We start from the raw sequence: 18,000 nt of genomic DNA on the forward strand, positions 1-18,000 counted from the left end.
GAGGGAGGGAGGGAGGCCCCGGTCGCTCCTGGGGCTGCAGCAGCCTGGTGCCAGTTATTTGTACAGACTTTTGAGATGTTCTTTTCAATAAACTGCAGAGCCCTTTACAACTTCTCAGCACCACATAAGACACTTGATTTTTGTTTTAGATTTCCCATAGCTGTGACGTGTGCAGACATGTCTGACTCGGGACAAACAAGCAGACACATGTGCTGTTAACCACTGATTGTGGATTTTACTGTTTTGCCTTCAAATAAAACCTTTTGTAAAAGATCAGTTTGTCCACCTGTGGGTGAGATGTGCACACAGGCATGGTGCAGGCTGCTCCGAGGTGGATGCCAGCTGTGTTGGACACCGTGCTCAGAAGACCTGTCTCAGCTCCTGGCGTGGAATATTCCCCATGGGGCAGCTGCCTCCCTCTTGGATGATCCAGACGCCTGGCATGTGCAGTCTGTTGCATTGACTCGTGGCTCCATCCTGCTTTGAGTGCCTGTGGCAGGTCCTCAGCTGTCCTCATGACGTACCCACAGAGCCACAAGCTGGGCAAGTGGGGGCTTAGAAACCATGTATGGTTGTTACTGAGCTGAGATTAAGCAGGAAATTCCCCAGCCTTGCCTGCCCCCACGTGAATGAGATGGACAGAGGTACCCAGGTAAGCCTCACCTACTGGGACTTGAAGTGAAGCTCCTCCTTTGCCTCCTGAAGGGCAGCCTCCATGGTCAAGGGTGCAGGCCTGTGACTCCTAATGTACTGTAGGACACAGGACAGTAAATAAGATGGCTACAGGCACACAGGAAACTGCTGGGCCCTTAGCCTGGGAGACGGACTGCCCCAAGGTGCTACATTCAAGATGTTCTAGAGTGACGAGCCACGCTGGGTTCTGGGTGACATGGTCAGGCTGGGAAGTAGCGGTCTTAGGATAAGAGGCTGAGATGTCACATCAAACATCTCACTGTGAGCTGGGTGTGGTGGTGGCATACACCTGTAATCCTAGTATTTGGGAGGCCGGGGTGGGGTAATGTAAAGTTCTAAGTCAAGCCTGGGCTATACAGCAAGACCCATCAAAAATAACGTGGAGCCTACAAGATAGCTAAGTGGGGGAAAGGTACTGCCTGTTAATCTGACCTCAATCCCCAGGACCCACGTGGAAGGAGACTCCTGTCAGTTGTCCTCTGAATGAAAGGAGCTGGATATGGTGGTGTATGCCTGCCATCACAGCACTTTGGAGCGAGCATGAGGCAGAAGGCTTGCCATTTACCTGAGGCCAGCCTAGAGACAGACCCTGAATCCAGAAATGAAAGCTGGGCAGATGGCTCCGGCTGAAAGCACTGGTTGCTTTTTGCAAAGGACCTGGGTTTGGTTCCCAGCACCCACACAGTGACTCAAAACTGCCTGTAATTCTAGCTCTAGGGGATTTAATGTCCTCTTCTGAGATCCTAAGGCACATGTATACATAAACATTTGCAGCAAAATGCATGTAAAAAGAGGATCAGCTGAGTGGTGACACACACCTTTAATCCCAACACTCAAAAGACAGAGGTAGGTGGATCTCGAGTTCAAGGCCAGCCTGGTCTACAGAGTGAGTTCCAGGACATCCAGAGCTACAAAGAGAAACCCTCCATTAAAAAAGGAAGGAAAATCAAAATCCCAGCAAAATTCTTCATAGACCTTGAAAGAACAATACCCAACTTCGTATGTAAAAGCAAAAAACCCAGGAGAGCCAAAACAATCCTGTACTTCTGGAGGCATCACAACCCTGACTTCAAACTCTACTACAAAGCTACAGTACTGAAAACAGCCTAGTATTGGCATAAGAACAGACAAGAGGACCAATAGAACCGAATAGAGGACCTGGATATTAATCCACACATCTTTGAACACCTGATTTTTGACAAGGAAGCAAAAAATATCAAATGGAAAAAAAGCATATTTAACAAGTGGTGCTGGCATAATTGGATATCAATGTAGAAGAATGAAAATAGACCCATATCTATCACCATGCACAAAACTCAAGTCCAAATGGATCAAAGACCTCAACAAAAAGCCAGCCACACTGAACCTTATAGAAGAGAAAGTGGGAAGTACACTTGAAAGCATGGGCACAGGGAACCACTTCCTAAATAGAACCCCAGCAGCACAGACATTGAGAGAAACAATTAATAAATGGGACCTCCTGAAACTGAAAAGCTTCTGTAAAGCAAAGGACACGGTCAACAAGACAAAACGACAGCCTACAGAATGGGAAAAGATCTTCACTAACCCCACATCAGACCTCTGTCTGATCTCCAAAATATACAAAGAACTCAAGAGATTGGTTATTAAAAGTTCAAAGAATTAATTTTAAAAAAAATGGAGGGGGGAGGAACTTGGACTTCCCATAGGGCAGGGAACCTTTATTGCTCTTCGGACAGGAGAGGGAGGAGGAGTGGAAGGGGGAGGGGGAGGTAATTGGGAGGCGGGGAGGAGGTGGAAATTTTTAATAAAGAAAATAAAAAAATTAAAATTAAAAAAATGGAGTACAAGCCTAAACAGAGAACTCTCAACAGAGGAATCTAAAATGCCTGAAAGACACTTAAGGAAATGTTCAACATCCTTAGTCATCAGAGAAATGCAAATCAAAACAACTCTGAGATTCCATCTTACACCTGAAAGAATGGCCAAGATCAAAAACACTGATGACAACTTATGCTGGAGAGGTTGTGGGGAAAAGGAAGGCTTCTGCATTGCTGGTGGGAATGTAAGCTGGTACAACCCTTTTGGATGTCAGTGTGGCGATTTCTCAAAAAATTAGGAAACAACCTTCCTCAAGACCCAATGCTACTACTTTTAGGTATATATCCAAAGGATGTTCAATTGTGCCACAAGGACATGTGCTCAACTATGTTCACAGCAGCTTTGTTTGTCATAGCCAGAACCTGGAAACAACCTAAATGCCCCTCGACTGAAGAATGGATAAGGAAAATGTGGTACATTTACACAATGGAGTACTACACAGCAGAAAAAAATGATAGCTTGAATTTTGCAGGAAAATGGATGGAGCTAGAAAACATTATTTTGAGTGAGGTAACCCAGACCCAGAAAAACAATTATCACATGTACTCACTCACAGGTGGTTTTTAAACATAAAGCGAAGAAAGCCAGCCTACAAACCACAATCCCAGAGAACTTACAAAACAATGAGGACACTAAGAGAGACTTACATAGATCTAATGTACATGGGAAGTAGAAAGTATAAAAAGACAAGATCTCCTGAGTAAATTGGGAGCATGGGGACCTTGGGGGAGGGTTGCAGGGGGGAGGGAAGAGATAGGGAGGGGAGCAGAGAAAAATGTAGAGCTCAATAAATATGGAAAAAAATAAAAAATAAATTTAAAAAAAAGAAGGAAGGAAAGAGTGGGGAGGCTTCTCTCCAGAGTTAGCCCAAGAAACAAGCAGCTGCAGCCTGTTTGGTCTGGAAGGGCACAGTACCCATCCCTAACATGGTGTCCAGAGTAGAGTCCAGCCTGAGGGGACAGGCACCCCAGTCCCACTGCTGGCCCACCCGGGCTATGACCAGTTACCTCTCTGGTTTCCTCCAGGGTGTGGTAGTGAAATGCTTCCCCATCCAGGGACTGCAGGAGGGACACGTGCAGATGGCGACTGGCCTCGATGAACTGCTGCGTCAGGCTCAGCTGCTGCTTCAGCATGTCATTCAGCACCAGCATTGCAGGGCTGTAGGCTGTCAGGGCTGCAACCAGCACAGCCCATGTCGCTCAGTGGCTCTCCAGTGGCACCTGTGCTGCCCACACCCCCTCCCCCTCAGAGTCCAGATTCCTGCAGACCTGCTGTTTTCTGGCCAGTATGCCCTCACAGCCATGAAGCTCTTCCTGAGTCTCTGTTCTTTTTTTTTTTTTTAAAGATTTATTTATTATTATGTATACAACATTCCTTCCATGTTTGCTTGCATGTCAGAAGAGGGCCCCAGATCTCATTATAGATGGCTGTGAGCCACCATGTGGTTGCTGGGAATTGAACTCAGGACCTCTGGAAGAACAGCCAGTGCTCTTAACCTCTGAGCCATCTCTCCAGCCCCTGAGTCTCTGTTCTATACTAACCACACACAACAACATACATGAGCTCCACTTAAGGTCAAGAAAAATCTTTAGCTGGGCATGGTGTCACATGTCTGTCATCCCAGCAGAGGCATATGAGGCGCTAAGATCTGGCGCTCCAAGCCAGCTTGGGCTATGTATGCACAGAAAGCCTCCCACCCCTACCCCCAGTCCACCCTCAAAGACATAAAATGTTGGGCTTTTGGGGTTTTGTTGTTGTTGTTTTAAGAGACGAGGTTTCACTGGGTGTTAGTGGCACTTATCCTTAATCCCAGCACTCAAGAGGCAGAGGTAGGAGGATCTCAGCAAGTTTGAGGCCAGCCTGGTCTACGAAGTGAGTTCCAGAACAGCCTGGGCTACACAATGAGACCCTGTCTAGGAAGGGGGTGGGTGGGAGAAGAGAGAGGCTTCCCTATAAACTCCTGCATTCAAGTGATTCCCCTGCCTCCGCTGCCTAAGTAGCTTTGATTACAGGCTTAGGATTGCAAAAGTCGGGACCTTAAAAGAGAATGAAACTGGAGATAGGCAAAAATGACCTAATAATGACTGCCTGGCAGGGCTGGGACAGACTCAAAGCTTCTCTGATAGCTGACCACTAGCCCATGACTCCTAGACTCCTGGGTTTGGTTAAACCTAGGTGTCCCTTCACCAAAGACAGAGGCTCTAGCCACCCGTTAGCTGCTGCAACACCCTCCCCCAGGGACTCCACAAAGTCACCTTTGGCGAGTACTGCCCTGTGCTGCAAGGAATGGCTGGGCACTGTAGGGAAGGAGCAAGGTCCCAGCTGTCTGTTACCTTCTATAGCGTCCGCGCTGACAATGTGGCTGGCGATGGGTGCTGGGTCCACGTAGGTGCCTCCGAGGGTGGGGCCAATGGCCGCCATGCCACCAGCTGGCGCAAGACAAAGATGGGCTGCTGAGTGTGGCACAGTGACTCTAGCACAGTGACAATGCACTAAGGCTGCTGAGTGTGGCACAGTGACTCTAGCACAGTGACAATGAACTAAGCTGCAGTTGCCCATCCTGTCTCCTTCTGGACTGCTTACTGGTTGGTTGGAAACGGGTCTGGAAACCATGGTACCCAAGTTTGCTTTGAGCTTCTGGGCGTCAGAAATCTGCCTCATCCCTTTGTTTCGTCTACTTTTCCTGTGTGCGCATGTGTGTGCATGTGCAGACTGATGCTGCCATCAGGAATCCCCCGTGCATGTCCACTTTATTCTGGGCCTTCTGGGGCTGGGATGACAGGTGGGTCACCACAACCACCTGGCATTTACATTGGTTTTGGAGTTCCAGGCCTTAATCCTCATGTTTGCTAGGCCAGCACCGGGCCACTGAGCATCTTCTCTGTCTGCACTGTGGACTTTAAAAGCTAATTCAGATTTTCTCCAAAGACAGGCTGGGCTGGGCCTCAGTTCTCAGAAAGCTCATCCACCTTCCACAAAGCCCTAAGTCCATCATCCCCTGATGATCACCATCATCCCCGTGCCACGAGTGGTGGCACAGGCCTGTCACCTAGCACTCAGGACACTGAGGCAGGAGACCAAGCTCAAGGTCATCTTCAGCTACTGTCCAACCTGAAGCCAGCCTAGATTAAAGGAGACCCGTCTCAAAAACACAAACAACCCTGAAAGGCATACATGGAGCAAGGAGGGGGCTTAGTACCTTCCAATGGCCTCCATTGAGCACCGATGCTCTTTCCCCACTGAAGAACATCTGGAGCCCCTCCCCTCCGGCGACAACAAGGTCAAGCAAGGCAAATATACAGTGAATCCCCAAAGTCAAAACCATCAAGGGAACTGCAGCCTTCCCCAGCAGAGGGGGAGGTGTGAACAGTGCAGCCCCCCTGCCTGCAGCTGACTAGAGAAAAGGTCCAGAGCAATGCTGGTGAGGAAAGAAGCCTGAGACCAGAGCTAGAAAGGACAGAAACATCTGGAAAGTCCCAGTGGGTGTGATAAGAAGAGATGCTTTAAGAATACACTGGCACCAGGCGGTACTAGCACACGCCTTCAATCCCAGCACTTGGGAGGCAGAGGCAGGTGGATCTCTGTGAGTTGGATGGAGGCCAGCCTCGTCTACAAGAGCTAGTTCAAGGACAGGCTCCAAAGCTACAGAGAAACCCTGTCTCAAGAAAAAAAAAAAAGCTTACTACACTATTACTACACTAGCTACTAACGTCAAACATGTGACCTGTGGATGGCAGCCCTTGGAAATTGCAGTCTGGACTGCACCTAGTGAGGACCTGGGTGCAGGGGTTGCAGACAGGTTGGTGGGTAGGTATCATCCTGTCCCTTCCCCATAGCAGGCACCAGGAGCATTCTGCCCTAGTACCTGTGCCCTAAATGTCCACAGACTTAACTATCATCCCAGGGTCTGGACTGGCCTTAAGTCTTTGGTTCTGAAATTTAAGTATCAGAGCTGGGAGGCCAGAAACACACTAGCTGCCGCCTCCTTACCCTGAGAAGATGAAACAGGGTGCCAATATCCCCCCAAAGCTGGTTAATGGCAAGAGCCTAGATTGGAGGACCTGTCCTTTTCTGCCTGCTCCCAAAGACACTGCAGTGTCACATGGACCCCTTGCTCACCCATGCTCCACTGACCAGCAAAGGCAGGGTCAAGAGTCTGCACGGCTGTCTCCTTCGTGACTCCAGCCACACCTTGGCTCCACTTTGTCTTTGGGGACGGTCTGGGAAGACGATCTGTCTGCCCGCTGGATGACAGCTGCGATGAAGTGCCCAGTGTCCACTCAAGTGACGCCTCTGAGGTCAAGGGGCCAGAGTACTGCTCAAAATCCTCAGAGTAAGCCAGGCTAGCCTCGAGTGCAGTGGGAGTCTCCACAGACAGCACGCTGGACACACTCTGGGACTGGACAGCTCTGGCAGAACTGTCACCCAGGTGCTCCGAGACTTCAGTGGCAAGGCCCTCTTCCTCAGCAACCACAGTGGCCGCGCCCTGAAATGCAGCGCTCTTGTGCCGGGTAGCCCTCTGCTCTTCCAGCCGAGCGGGTGACAAGGGTGGAGAGCTTCTGCCTGACATCCCTTCCCTTCCAGAACCTTCCTCCTAAAAGGAGCAATGGCAGCAGAAGTGGAGGAGGGAATTTTAGAAAGGTTAAAAATGCCCCTTCATCCAGGCACAGCGGCGTACATCTGTGACCCAGCACTCAAGAGGGGATCGCGAATTCTAGGCTAGCCTGGGCTACACAGCAAGACCCTCTCTCAGAAACACAAGTAATAATCTAGGCAGAGCAATACACACCTTTAATCCCAGCACCTGTAGGCAGAGGCAGAAGGATCAGGAGTTCAAAACCAGCCTTAGCTACATAGTGAGTTTGAGGCCAGCCTGGGCTACATGAGAACCTGTCTCAGAAAACCAAAAGTAAAAATAAAGACAGCTGTGGTGTATCACACTTGTAATTTCATCCCTTGAAACACATGAGCAGGAGGACTGCTCCATCTAAGGTCATGCCTGGCTACAGAGTGAGACTCTGCCCCCTATATCCCCAAAGAAAAGAATTAAAAGTATTTTTTCTGGGTACTGGAAAGATGGCTCAGCAGGAAGAGGCAGCACAACAACCTGAATGATATTCCCAAGACAACATGAGGGTGAAGAGCAGACCCCCACAGCGTACACACATGCACACACACACACATACGCACACACACGACACACACACGCACACACATACGCACGCACGTACACATTTGCCTCCAGAAACACATAATTAAAAAAATAAAAATACTCATTAAAAGCCAGGTGGTGGTGGTGCACACCTTTAATCCCAGCACTCAGGAGGCAGAGGCAGGTGGATCTCTGTGAGTTTGAGGTCAGCCTGGTCTGCACAGTGAGTTCCAAGACAGAAAGGGTTACATAGTGAGACCCTGTTTGGAGGGGGGGCAGGGGGGGGTAGTGGTTCTGATCGCTTCTTGTTTTTTGAAAAAGGGTCTATGTAGCTAGCGCTAGCTATTGTGGAAGTCACTGTGTAGACCAGTCTGGCCTCAAACTCACAGAGATCCTCCTGCCTCTGCCTCCTGAGTTCTGGGACTAAAGGAGTGTCCACCAGACCTGGCTTGATCACTTTGTTTACAAACATTATTATTACATTTAGTGTGTGTATGTGTGTGCATTCGCACACCACCTATCTGCGCGCCTATCTCCTCATCCTCCTGCTATCATGAATTCCAGGACTATATTGAAGAGCAGGGGTGGGAGGACACACCCCTGCAGCACTCCACGACTGTCTTAAACTCATCACACAGTTCTCCACAGACTGTGATTTTCTCTGGGTACCTGGAGAACCTCACTGTTTCCCAAAGTCCCTTCCTGCAAATGCTATCAAACGCCTCTCCGAAGTCAATGTAACAGACATGAAAGTATTTTCCAGATTCTTCGTATTCTTCTGCCAGTTGCCTCAAAGTGAAGATCTGATCAACTGTGCTCCTGTGAGCTCTGAATCCGCACTGGGCCTCTGCCCTTGATCCTCTGCAGAATAATGGAGGAGAAGATCTTGGGCTATGGCACAATAAATGAATGCCCCTGTAATCTGAGCAGCCCAGCATTTCGCTGACGATACAGCACTACTTGATGAAAGTTAAACTGAACTTCAGGCCATGGTACATAGTGAAAACCTTGGTGTGAAGTAAACACTGAGGAGACTGAGACCCATGGGAAGGGCGCACAGGATTTTAACATTGTAATAAAGAATCCGAACCTCAGGCAAACAGTGAGCTTTGTCTATCTGGACAGAAACCTCAGTCCAAAGGAGGGATCAATTTCAGATGTCAAGAGGAGGACAGGGATGGCAAGGGCTGCATTCCAGGCACTGGGAAAGGTTTGGCCAGCAAGAGACGTGATGACAACAACAAGATTACAAGTCTATGAGACACGTGTCCTGAGCCGCCTTCTTTACGACTCTGAGACACGTGTCCTGAGCCGCCTTCTTTACGACTCTGAGACCTGGACAATGAAACGCTCCTCAGAACAGCGGCTGAGTGTGTCTGAGACGGCGTGTCTAGGTGTCACACGAAGAGACAGGCTGTGCAACAATGACCTTAAGAAACATCTCCAGCTACAGAAAGAAGTAAAATATAGGATACAGCAACAGCGTTGAGATACTTCAGCCATGTTATGAGAATGAATGAGGACAGATACCTGAAGACAGCACTGCTTGGAGAAGTGCATGGGATAAGGTGAAGAGGAAGGCCCAAAAAATGCTGGATAGACAACATAAAGGAAGACTGTGGGACCTTGGGTATGACAATAACAAGCATCTAGGACTGCCCAGGAGAGGAACAGCTGGAGAACCGCCATAAATGGGCTGCTGGCATAAATAACGAAACGATGATGTGTGCGTACGTGCAAATGAGCGCACTTGTGTTAGTGTGTGTGCGCGTGTGCGCATATGCAAGTGCACATGGTATTTAGAGTATGCAAATGTGAGCTCATGTGTGTAATATAGTGCATACATATAAGTGTGAGTGCACGTGTATTATTCTGTGTGTGCACATTTGAAAGCATGCATATTTTTTAGCGTGTGTGCACATGTAAGCATATGTGACAGTCCGAGGACAAAGTCAGGAGTCAGTAGGAACTATGGATTGATCTCGGGTTGTCAGGTTTGGAGGAAGCACCTTTACCCGCTAAGCATCTTCCCAGCCCATTGGGTTCCTTTTGGACTTAGTGTCTCTTTTCTCTCTGTCTCTGTCTTTTCTTTTTTGTTGTTGTTTTTCAAGACAGGCTTTCTCTGTGTAGCCCTAGTTTGTCCTGGACCTCGCCATGTAGACCAGTGGCCTCAAACTCAAGAGATCCATCAGCCTCTGCCTCCAGAGTGCTGGGAATAAAGATGTGCACCTCCACCACCCTCTGGCTAAACGGTGGAACTTGTGGCACGTGAGTCAGAACATTCTTTGGTGACAGCTGCAGAACACTGAGCAGTTTCCCTGGCCTCTACCCATACAGATGCTGATGCCCCAAATTCAACCAACAGGTCTCTAAATGTTGCCAACGTCACCAAAGGGACAGGACTGCTATGGCTGAGCCCCGCGGCCTAAACAGAACATTCCAGCTGCAAACTTGCTCTGCTCTAAATGACTCATAGAGCACCGCTGTGGCTCAGAGGCAGATCACCTGCCCAGCACAGGCCACAGCCTGGTTCTATTCCCCAAACTGCAAAAGAAGTAAATAAGGGCTGTTGTGACAGCTCTGGTGAGACACGCACTCAGCAGTCTGTGTTGTGTTCCCGTGACTCACAGGGAGAAAGGAGAGGCCCACTTAATCCTCTGTGCCGTGTGTGGGCTGTGGTGCACAGTGTGCATACACACAAAACAGGGAAATGCATGGCACACACCTTTAATCCCAGCACTGGGGAGACAGAGGGGAGAGGATCGCTCTGAGTTTGTAGTCAGTCCAGGTGATAGAAAGAACTCTGGACTGGTCAGGACTATAGACTGAGAGCCTGTCTTACAAATACATACATACATACATACATACATACATACATACACGATAAATCAGTTCAGTAAAATGACCCATCATACTTACTTTCTGTTCTACATCTGATTTCTCTCCATCAGCCAGAACCAGATCCTCAATGGACAAAATATTAATTCTAAAATCTGTAATTTAAAAATAAGTGTAATTTAAAAATAAGTGAGATGGTGAGCTGGCTCAAGCGGATAAAGCAGCCAAGCCTGACAGCCAGAGCTCAGTCCCTGGGACCCGCAGAGCAGGAGAGAGACCAACTGCAAGTTGTCCTTACTGCCTCACAGGCCCCATGGCAGCTCACAACCGTCTGTGATGGGATCTGGTGTGCATGCAGACCGTGCACCCACACAGAAAATGCATAAATAAGGAAATCTTTTAAAGAAAGAAAAAGAAGGCAGGCAAGATGGTGCAGGCCTTCAATCCTAGGTATTCAGGAAACTGAGGCAGGTGGATTTCTGTGAGTCTGAGGCCAGCCTGGTTTACATAGTGAGTTCTAGGACAGCCATGCTACGTTGAGAAACCTTGTCTCAAAAAGAACAAAAGTAACAACAAAAAATCATGAATCTGAGAGAGGAATTGCTGGGTTGGGGAGACAGTCCCAGAATGCATTGCACACATGTATATGATTGTCAAAGAACAAAACTACAAAGTTAGTACAGTGGTGTGAAGAATATAGCCAATTACTAAAATGTCAGTTCTGGCTGAGTGGTGGTGCACACTAATCCCAGCACTCAGGAGGCAGAGGCAGGCAGATCTCTGAGTTCGAGGCCAGCCTGGTCTGTATACAGGACAGGCTTCAAAGCTACACTGAGAAACCCTGTTTCAAAAAAAAAAGAAAATCAGTTCTGTCCCTCGAGGTTCCTCAACAGAACCAACTCCTGCCCTTCTTCATCCCACCCACTGACAATGTGACAAAGCAGCAAGACACCCCTGCCACGCAGTCTGCAGAAGTCTAGAACCCACTGCCAGGTCAACTTCTGTTCTTTGAATTACCTAGTCTGGGATGTAGTTCCAAGGTACAGCACTTGCCTAGCATGCAGGAGGCCCTGAGTTCAAAGCCCAGCACTGCTAAATGAACCCATTAAATAAATAGCCCAGGGTGTGGACTGTTCTTGAGACAGGATTGCATATAACCCAGGTGGGCACCTGAGGGTGACCATGAAGCCCTGGTCCTCCTGCTCTCCCTCCCGCCCTCTTCTGTGCTAGGACGACAGATGGGCACCACTATCACCAACAACAACCACAACTTTTCATTTCTTTTTTAGATGTATTTATGAGTTTTTGTCTTCACGTTTGTGTGTTTAATGCCTGCAGAATCCAGCAGAGGGCATCAGATCCCCTAAAACTGGAGTTATAAGCAGTTTTGAGCTACCATGTGGGTGCTGGGAACTGAGCCTGGGTCCTCTGCAAGAGCAGCCAGAGCTCTTAGCTACTGGGCCATCGCTCCAGTGCCACCCACAGCTTTTGAGGGTTTCCCTTTCTCTGACCAAGGGTAGGCTATGAGAGAAGAACAGCCTCAGGCCTAGGCCTGGCGCACAAGCCTGCCTTCTCAACACTCAGCGGTAGAGATATGGGGCAGACATAGGAGTCACCAATTTTCTATTAGCTATTATCTCAATGACACGGGGACTGTGTGTCGTGCCGGCCTCGATCTCCAATGCTGCTCTAGTGGCATTAAGAGAAAGTTTGTCAACCGACTGGCAGTTCACCCAGGCCTGCTGCCAGTGTGACAGGATTGCCACCCATTTACCCTCTGCCCACCGCAATGCCCTGGGACAGCAGGGGGATGGGTTACCATGGAGACTGTCATCAGCAGCTTCTGAGACTGACTCCTCTGAAAACTCCACCTCACTCCTGCTGGGGGAGGAAGCCAGCTTGATGCACCCCATCTTTGAAGATGCTGACTTTGAAAGGTCATTTGTGATGGAAGGTGAGGATGTGAGGGAGGCTGTGTCCCCCGCATTGAGAGTCCAGGGGGCGTCTTGCTGAGGTGAGGGATGAGAAGGCTTTGAGCTGGAAGGGTCCACAGAGAGCAGAGACAAGACTTCTGGCTGAGCTGGAGGTGGGTCCTGCTTTTGTAAAAAAAGAAAGGGCTAAAGTTACCAACACAAACAACATATATTCTTACCATCCCATGGAACCACTAGTGGGTGGATGACCAGCAAGATGGCTCAGGGAGCAAAGGCGCTTGCTGCAGAGTCTCAGGGTTTGAGTTCATTGGGACCCAAGTGGTGGAGGGAAGTGAACTGACCTTGGCAAGTTGTCCTCTTAGTTCCATGTACACATGTGTACACACTAAAGTGGGTGTACATGCATACACACACACTTACTTGCAAATAAATAAATGTTAAAAAATATATATATAGCCAGGCGATGGTGGTGCTCACCTTTAACCTCAGCACTACGGGAGGTAGAGGCAGGTGGAGTGAGTCTGAGGCCAGCCTGGTCTACAAAGCAAGTTCCAGGAGTTAGGAATGTTATGCAGAGAAACCCTGTCTCGAAAAACAAACAAACAAAAAATCCCTACTCTAAGGAACAATGACAAGTAAAGTACCAGCCACGTGAGCACAAAGACGCGAGTCTGACCCTGAAATGTGGGTGTGGACACTTTTCATTCCACCTCTGGTGAGGCTGACACCAGTGGGTCCCTGGGACCACTGGCCAGCCAGTCTGGGCTCAGCAGTGAGCCTCAGGTCAATGAGATCTTGTAGGGACAGCCAAGATTGACCTCTGAATTCCACACACCTGCACACATGTGTCATACAAGTACACATCTGGATGATCACGGGGCTGGGTGTGGCTGAGAAAGGAGGGTCTCGGGTTCCGAGTTTCTTTCCTGGGTGCGGATTCTGCACCCAGCCTAGCTAGCTGATGCAGGTACAGTCAAGGAGGGGGCAACTGCACCCTGTTGGTCCCACCCAGCTCAGTGAGGGTGAGCAGAACAGATGAAAGAGCCGTGGAGAAGGCAGCAGGTATCAAAGCAGGGCCTAGAACCTTCCCAAGCTGAGCTGCTCCAGTGTCTCTTTGAGTGACAAGCATCTTCCGTCACCTGACACTTTCTCAGAGCAGATGCAGGGACTTCCAAAGTGCTTCAGCACGGTTATGTCTGATACCCACGAGGTGACTAAGAAAACATCGTGTGACAGCCCAGAGTGAACAAGGGGGATAGGACTGAGTCAAAAGTATGCTGCCCAGATGCACACCTGTAATCTCAGTGCTCAGAAAGCAGAGGCAGGCAGCTCTCTGTGAGTTTGAGGCCAGCCTGGTCTACATTGCTAATTTCAGGACATCCCAGGGTACATAGAGACCCTGTCTCAATAAAAAAACAAAACAAAACAAAACAAAACAAGCCGGGCAGTGGTGGCACATGCCTTTAATCCCAGCACTCAGGAGGCAGAGGCAGGCGGATCTTTGTGAGTTCGAGGCCAGCCTGGTCTACAGAAGTGAGTTCCAGGACAGGCTCCAAAGCTACAGAGAAACCCTGTCTCAAAAAAACCAACCAAACAAACAAAAAAACAAAACAAAGGACAAGAAACTCTCCCCTCCATGTAGGCTCACTCCTGTAGTGTCAAAAGGTAGCACTCAGGGTGCAGGGGAAGCAGGACCCAAGGTCCTGAATGCTGATGACGACAGCACTAGGGCAAGGCCTGTCAGCTGCTGGGTCAGCAGCATCAATCAGCTTCCTGACTGGACTTAAGGCCCCTCCACAGGGGTCACCCAAAACTGTCACTTTGAACTTAAATAGAATCCGGGCCCAGAAGAATCAGGCTTGGAGAAATCAAGAAATTGAGAGCCATGGCTTTGGTATTGCTCACCCTGGGCTATGGTCATCAGCTGTCTTTCATTCTCCAAGCTGGATTAGGTGCTGATTTTGCTTTCATTTGTCACTGGCTCCGTCTGGGCTGGGATGTCTGGTCTCATCTCCCTGGCGATGGTGCCACACCACAGCTTGCTCCCACGGGCTAGTACAGCTTTCTCACACAACCCAAGACCACCCAAGCATAAGATCACAGTGGGCTGAGCCCTCCACATCAATAAACAATCAATAAACATCAACAAACAATTCTTCAGAACACAGTGGTGGGCCCATCTGATGTGGGCAAGCATTCGACTGGAATTCTCTCTTCCCGGGTGGCTTCTGGTTGTGTCAAGTTGACAAAGCTAACTAGGACAAGGCACTTGCTGCTCTCTAAGGGGACCTGAGTTTGGTTCTCAGCACCCGCATCAGGCGCCTCACAACCCTCTCTAATTCCTGCCTCTGTAGGCACCTGTGCACACATGGGGTGTCACACATACAGACGCACATATATGCACAAAAGGGGGGTGTCTCTGAGGTGTAGCTCACTAGCTGACCATCTGCTTGGGATACTCAAAACCCTGGGTTCCATCCCCAGAATCACAAAAATTCTAAAACATTGAAACCAACAAAAGAAAACCTCACCAAAGTCAACTTTCCAGGATCGCTCCTGCTGACTTTGGTGCTAGTGAGCACCCGGTTCATATTTGTTTCTTTCTCTCTAGAAGACTCCGTCAAGCTTCTGAGCAACATTTTCATTTCCTCTTCATCACTGTCGGGAGCATCACATTTTCCAGTAGGTTCTTTCTGTCTAGGTGGTGGGACGCTCTTCCCTTTCTCCACTATGGGCTCCGGGGACCTAGCTTCAGTGGGTGGCTCTCTCCTCTTCAAAAACCTGCTACCTTGCTCTCTTTGCTCATCGCTCTTTGCCATGGGGCTTTTACAGGCTTGTTTCTGGAAAGTTCTGTGTGGATACTGAGAAGGAACATCAGACGCTGCATCTGTCCCCTTCTGACTTTGCCGCTCGCTGGTCTTCGAATCAGACTCCGTGTCAGACAAAGCCGTGGGTGCCTGCTTCCGACTCCGGATCTTGGTTTCAATCTGGGCCAGCTTCCTGAGGGCCTCGTTGGCTCTGGTCTTGGAGGAGATAGTGGGGGGCCTCAAGCCCAACCTTGGCCCCCTCCCTGGCATAGTCTCCTCTTTGGGCATCAGATATTTTTCATCCATCGTTTGGTTTCTCTTTAGGATTCTGTTCTGCCCCAGTGTCATTTGGCCGAGACTTCGGGCTTGAATGTTTCTTATCTCTTTCATCCTTGAGTCCTCTAAGGACATATCACTGAAGTCAAATACACCATGGCGAGGGCCAATGGGCCTTCTTGTGGAAGCCATTCTAGGAAAAACCAAGATTGTGTTTTTAGTTTAATTTTAAAGTATTCATTTATTTTTGTTTCATTCTGCTTTTTCAAAACAGGGTTTCTCTGTGTAGCCTTCACTGTCGTGGAACTCACTCTGTAGGTCAGGCTGGCCTTGAACTCAGAGATCCACCTGTTTCTGCCTCCTATAGTAATGAGGAGAGGGCCCCTTGTTCCGTCCCGCCCGGCTAGCTTAACCCAAAATAATTACATGGAAACTGTATTCATTTAAACACTACCTAGCCCATTATATATAGCCTCTTCTTGGCTAACTCTCATATCTTGCTTTAACCCATATCTAATAATCTGTGTATTACCATGGGGTTGTAGCTTACAGGGAAGATTCTAACCTATGTCCATCTCGGGCCAGAGCTTCATGGCATCTGCCTGACTCTGCTTTCTTCCTTCCAGAATTCTGTTCTGTCTACTCCACCCACCTAAGGGCTGGCCTATCAAAAGGCCAAGGCAGTTTCTTTATTAACCAATGAAAGTAACACATAGACAGAAGGGCCTTCTATACCAGCCTCCTGAGTGTTGGGATTAAAGATGTGTGCCACCACTATCTGGCTAAAAGTCTTTTAGTCAGCTGTGATGCTACACACCCTTAATGTCAACATTCAGGAGGCAAAGGCAGGTGAACCTCTATGGGTTTGAGGCCAGCCTGGGCAATGGAACTCACTTACCTTTCTCCAGTGCTGGCCCTGGGGACCTACCTAGCTTCAGGTGGCTCTTTCTTCTTCTTCAGAAATCTACTACCTTTCCCTCTTTGGCAGCCAGCAAAGGTCCAGCCAGCCAGTCATAGCTATGTAAGGAAACCCTGTCTCAAAAAAGACAAAAATAAAAAAATATGTGGATGTGTTTGTGCGCCTTAATCATGCAGGAGTCCTTGGAGGTTAGAAGAGAAGTCAGATCCCCTGGAGCTAGAGTTACACATTGTGAGCTACCATGTGGGTGCAGGAATTGAACCCAGGTCCTCGGCAAGAGCAATCAGTGCATCTCTCCAGCTCGTCTTTTTAAAAATTATCTTTTTTTTTTTTTTTTTTTTTTGGTTTTTTCGAGACAGGGTTTCTCTGTAGCTTTGGAGCCTGTCCTGGAACTAGCTCTTACAGACCAGGCTGGCTTCAAACTCACAGAGATCCGCCTGCCTCTGACTCCCAAGTGCTGGGATTAAAGGCGTGCGCCACCACCGCCCGGCTCATTTTATTTATTTAGCGTGTGTGTTTGCACTGTGGAGGTCTCACTGGCCCAATGCGGCTACTTATAAGACTCCCTTATGTTACCTTCCTGTGTGCCAAAGATCCCACGTGGTAGAAATCACACTGCCTGATAGAGAATGAACACAGTTGTCTCCACACACAAAGAGGAAAGAAAGAAAAAGATACAGGGCAATAAAATCTGGAGTAAGTTATTCCAAAGGAGCCCAAGTGAAATGGAAATGTATGAACATATTCATAGGTCATTCACAAAATACAAAACTGGGAAATAACTCCGATGCCCGTGAACTAGTGCGCAAACCGCGGGAGTAGGGAATACAGTGGATAGGGTATTATTAACTTGTAAAACGGAGGGGAAGAGTCCTGGCTCAACCCTTGCCCACAACGACCTGAGTTTATTCCGAGAACCCACATGATGGAAGAAGAGAACTGATTCCTGCAATTTTCCTCTGACCAAACAAATAAATGTAAAAACTTTCATTGTATATACTTTTTTAAAAGTTTTATATATTCACGAGCGCGGGGGTGCATGTCCGCAATCTCAGTACTTCGAAAGTGCTGCACGAGGGAAGATCAGGAGTTGAAGGGCAGCCTCGACTACACAGGGAGCTCTAGGCCAGCCTGGGCTACCAGAGATGCGGACTAACATAACACACAAGATAAAGGAACTAAGCAGTACACACACACTGTCGTCACTCAGTTTCCTCGTCTTTGGGAGCAAGCCTTACGGGATCACGCTCTGGCACGCTCCAACTGGGGAAACTGAGGTGCGGGGATGGCGCCCCTTTCCCGAACTCCCCCGCGAACCCAGACGCTCACTGTGAAGTCACCTGAGGAGCTGCGTCGGCCTCTTCTCGCATTGCCTGGCCGCTACGACAGAGCCTGGCTCTTGCCGCAAAGCACAGGTCCCGGGGTGCCGTTGCCCCAGGAGACTGCCCCAGGGCCACGGGAGACTACATCTCCCGTCGGACACCGCGCTCCACCCACCAATGAGCGCCTCAGGTCATAATC

The 18,000-nt window shown here is 48.9% G+C and overlaps 1 protein-coding gene across 6 annotated transcripts; it reads right to left on the minus strand.

Annotated features, from left to right (window-relative positions):
* Positions 1–210: 210 nt before the first annotated feature.
* On the minus strand, positions 211–17,939 carry C4H19orf44 (chromosome 4 C19orf44 homolog). Of its 6 annotated transcripts, XM_038325802.1 has the most exons (10): positions 17,820–17,939; positions 16,489–16,592; positions 15,009–15,753; positions 12,363–12,639; positions 10,625–10,698; positions 6,673–7,147; positions 4,887–4,982; positions 3,561–3,727; positions 664–750; positions 211–554 (listed from the first exon to the last, which is right to left on the minus strand). In XM_038325802.1, the coding sequence occupies exons 3-9, from the start codon at positions 15,750–15,752 to the stop codon at positions 664–666; spliced, it is 1,920 nt and encodes a 639-aa protein (XP_038181730.1). In that variant the 5' UTR covers position 15,753; positions 16,489–16,592; positions 17,820–17,939; the 3' UTR covers positions 211–554. The 6 variants fall into 6 exon arrangements, with proteins under 6 accessions (XP_038181730.1, XP_038181729.1, XP_038181725.1 ...); XM_038325801.1 differs by lacking the exon at positions 16,489–16,592 and having other exon boundaries at positions 17,820–17,924; XM_038325797.1 differs by lacking the exon at positions 16,489–16,592 and having other exon boundaries at positions 12,363–12,636; positions 17,809–17,902.
* Between the last annotated feature and the right edge of the window lie 61 nt (positions 17,940–18,000).

This window comes from Arvicola amphibius, chromosome 4, assembly GCF_903992535.2.
Source record: "Arvicola amphibius chromosome 4, mArvAmp1.2, whole genome shotgun sequence".
NCBI classification, from domain to species: Eukaryota; Metazoa; Chordata; class Mammalia; order Rodentia; family Cricetidae; genus Arvicola; species Arvicola amphibius.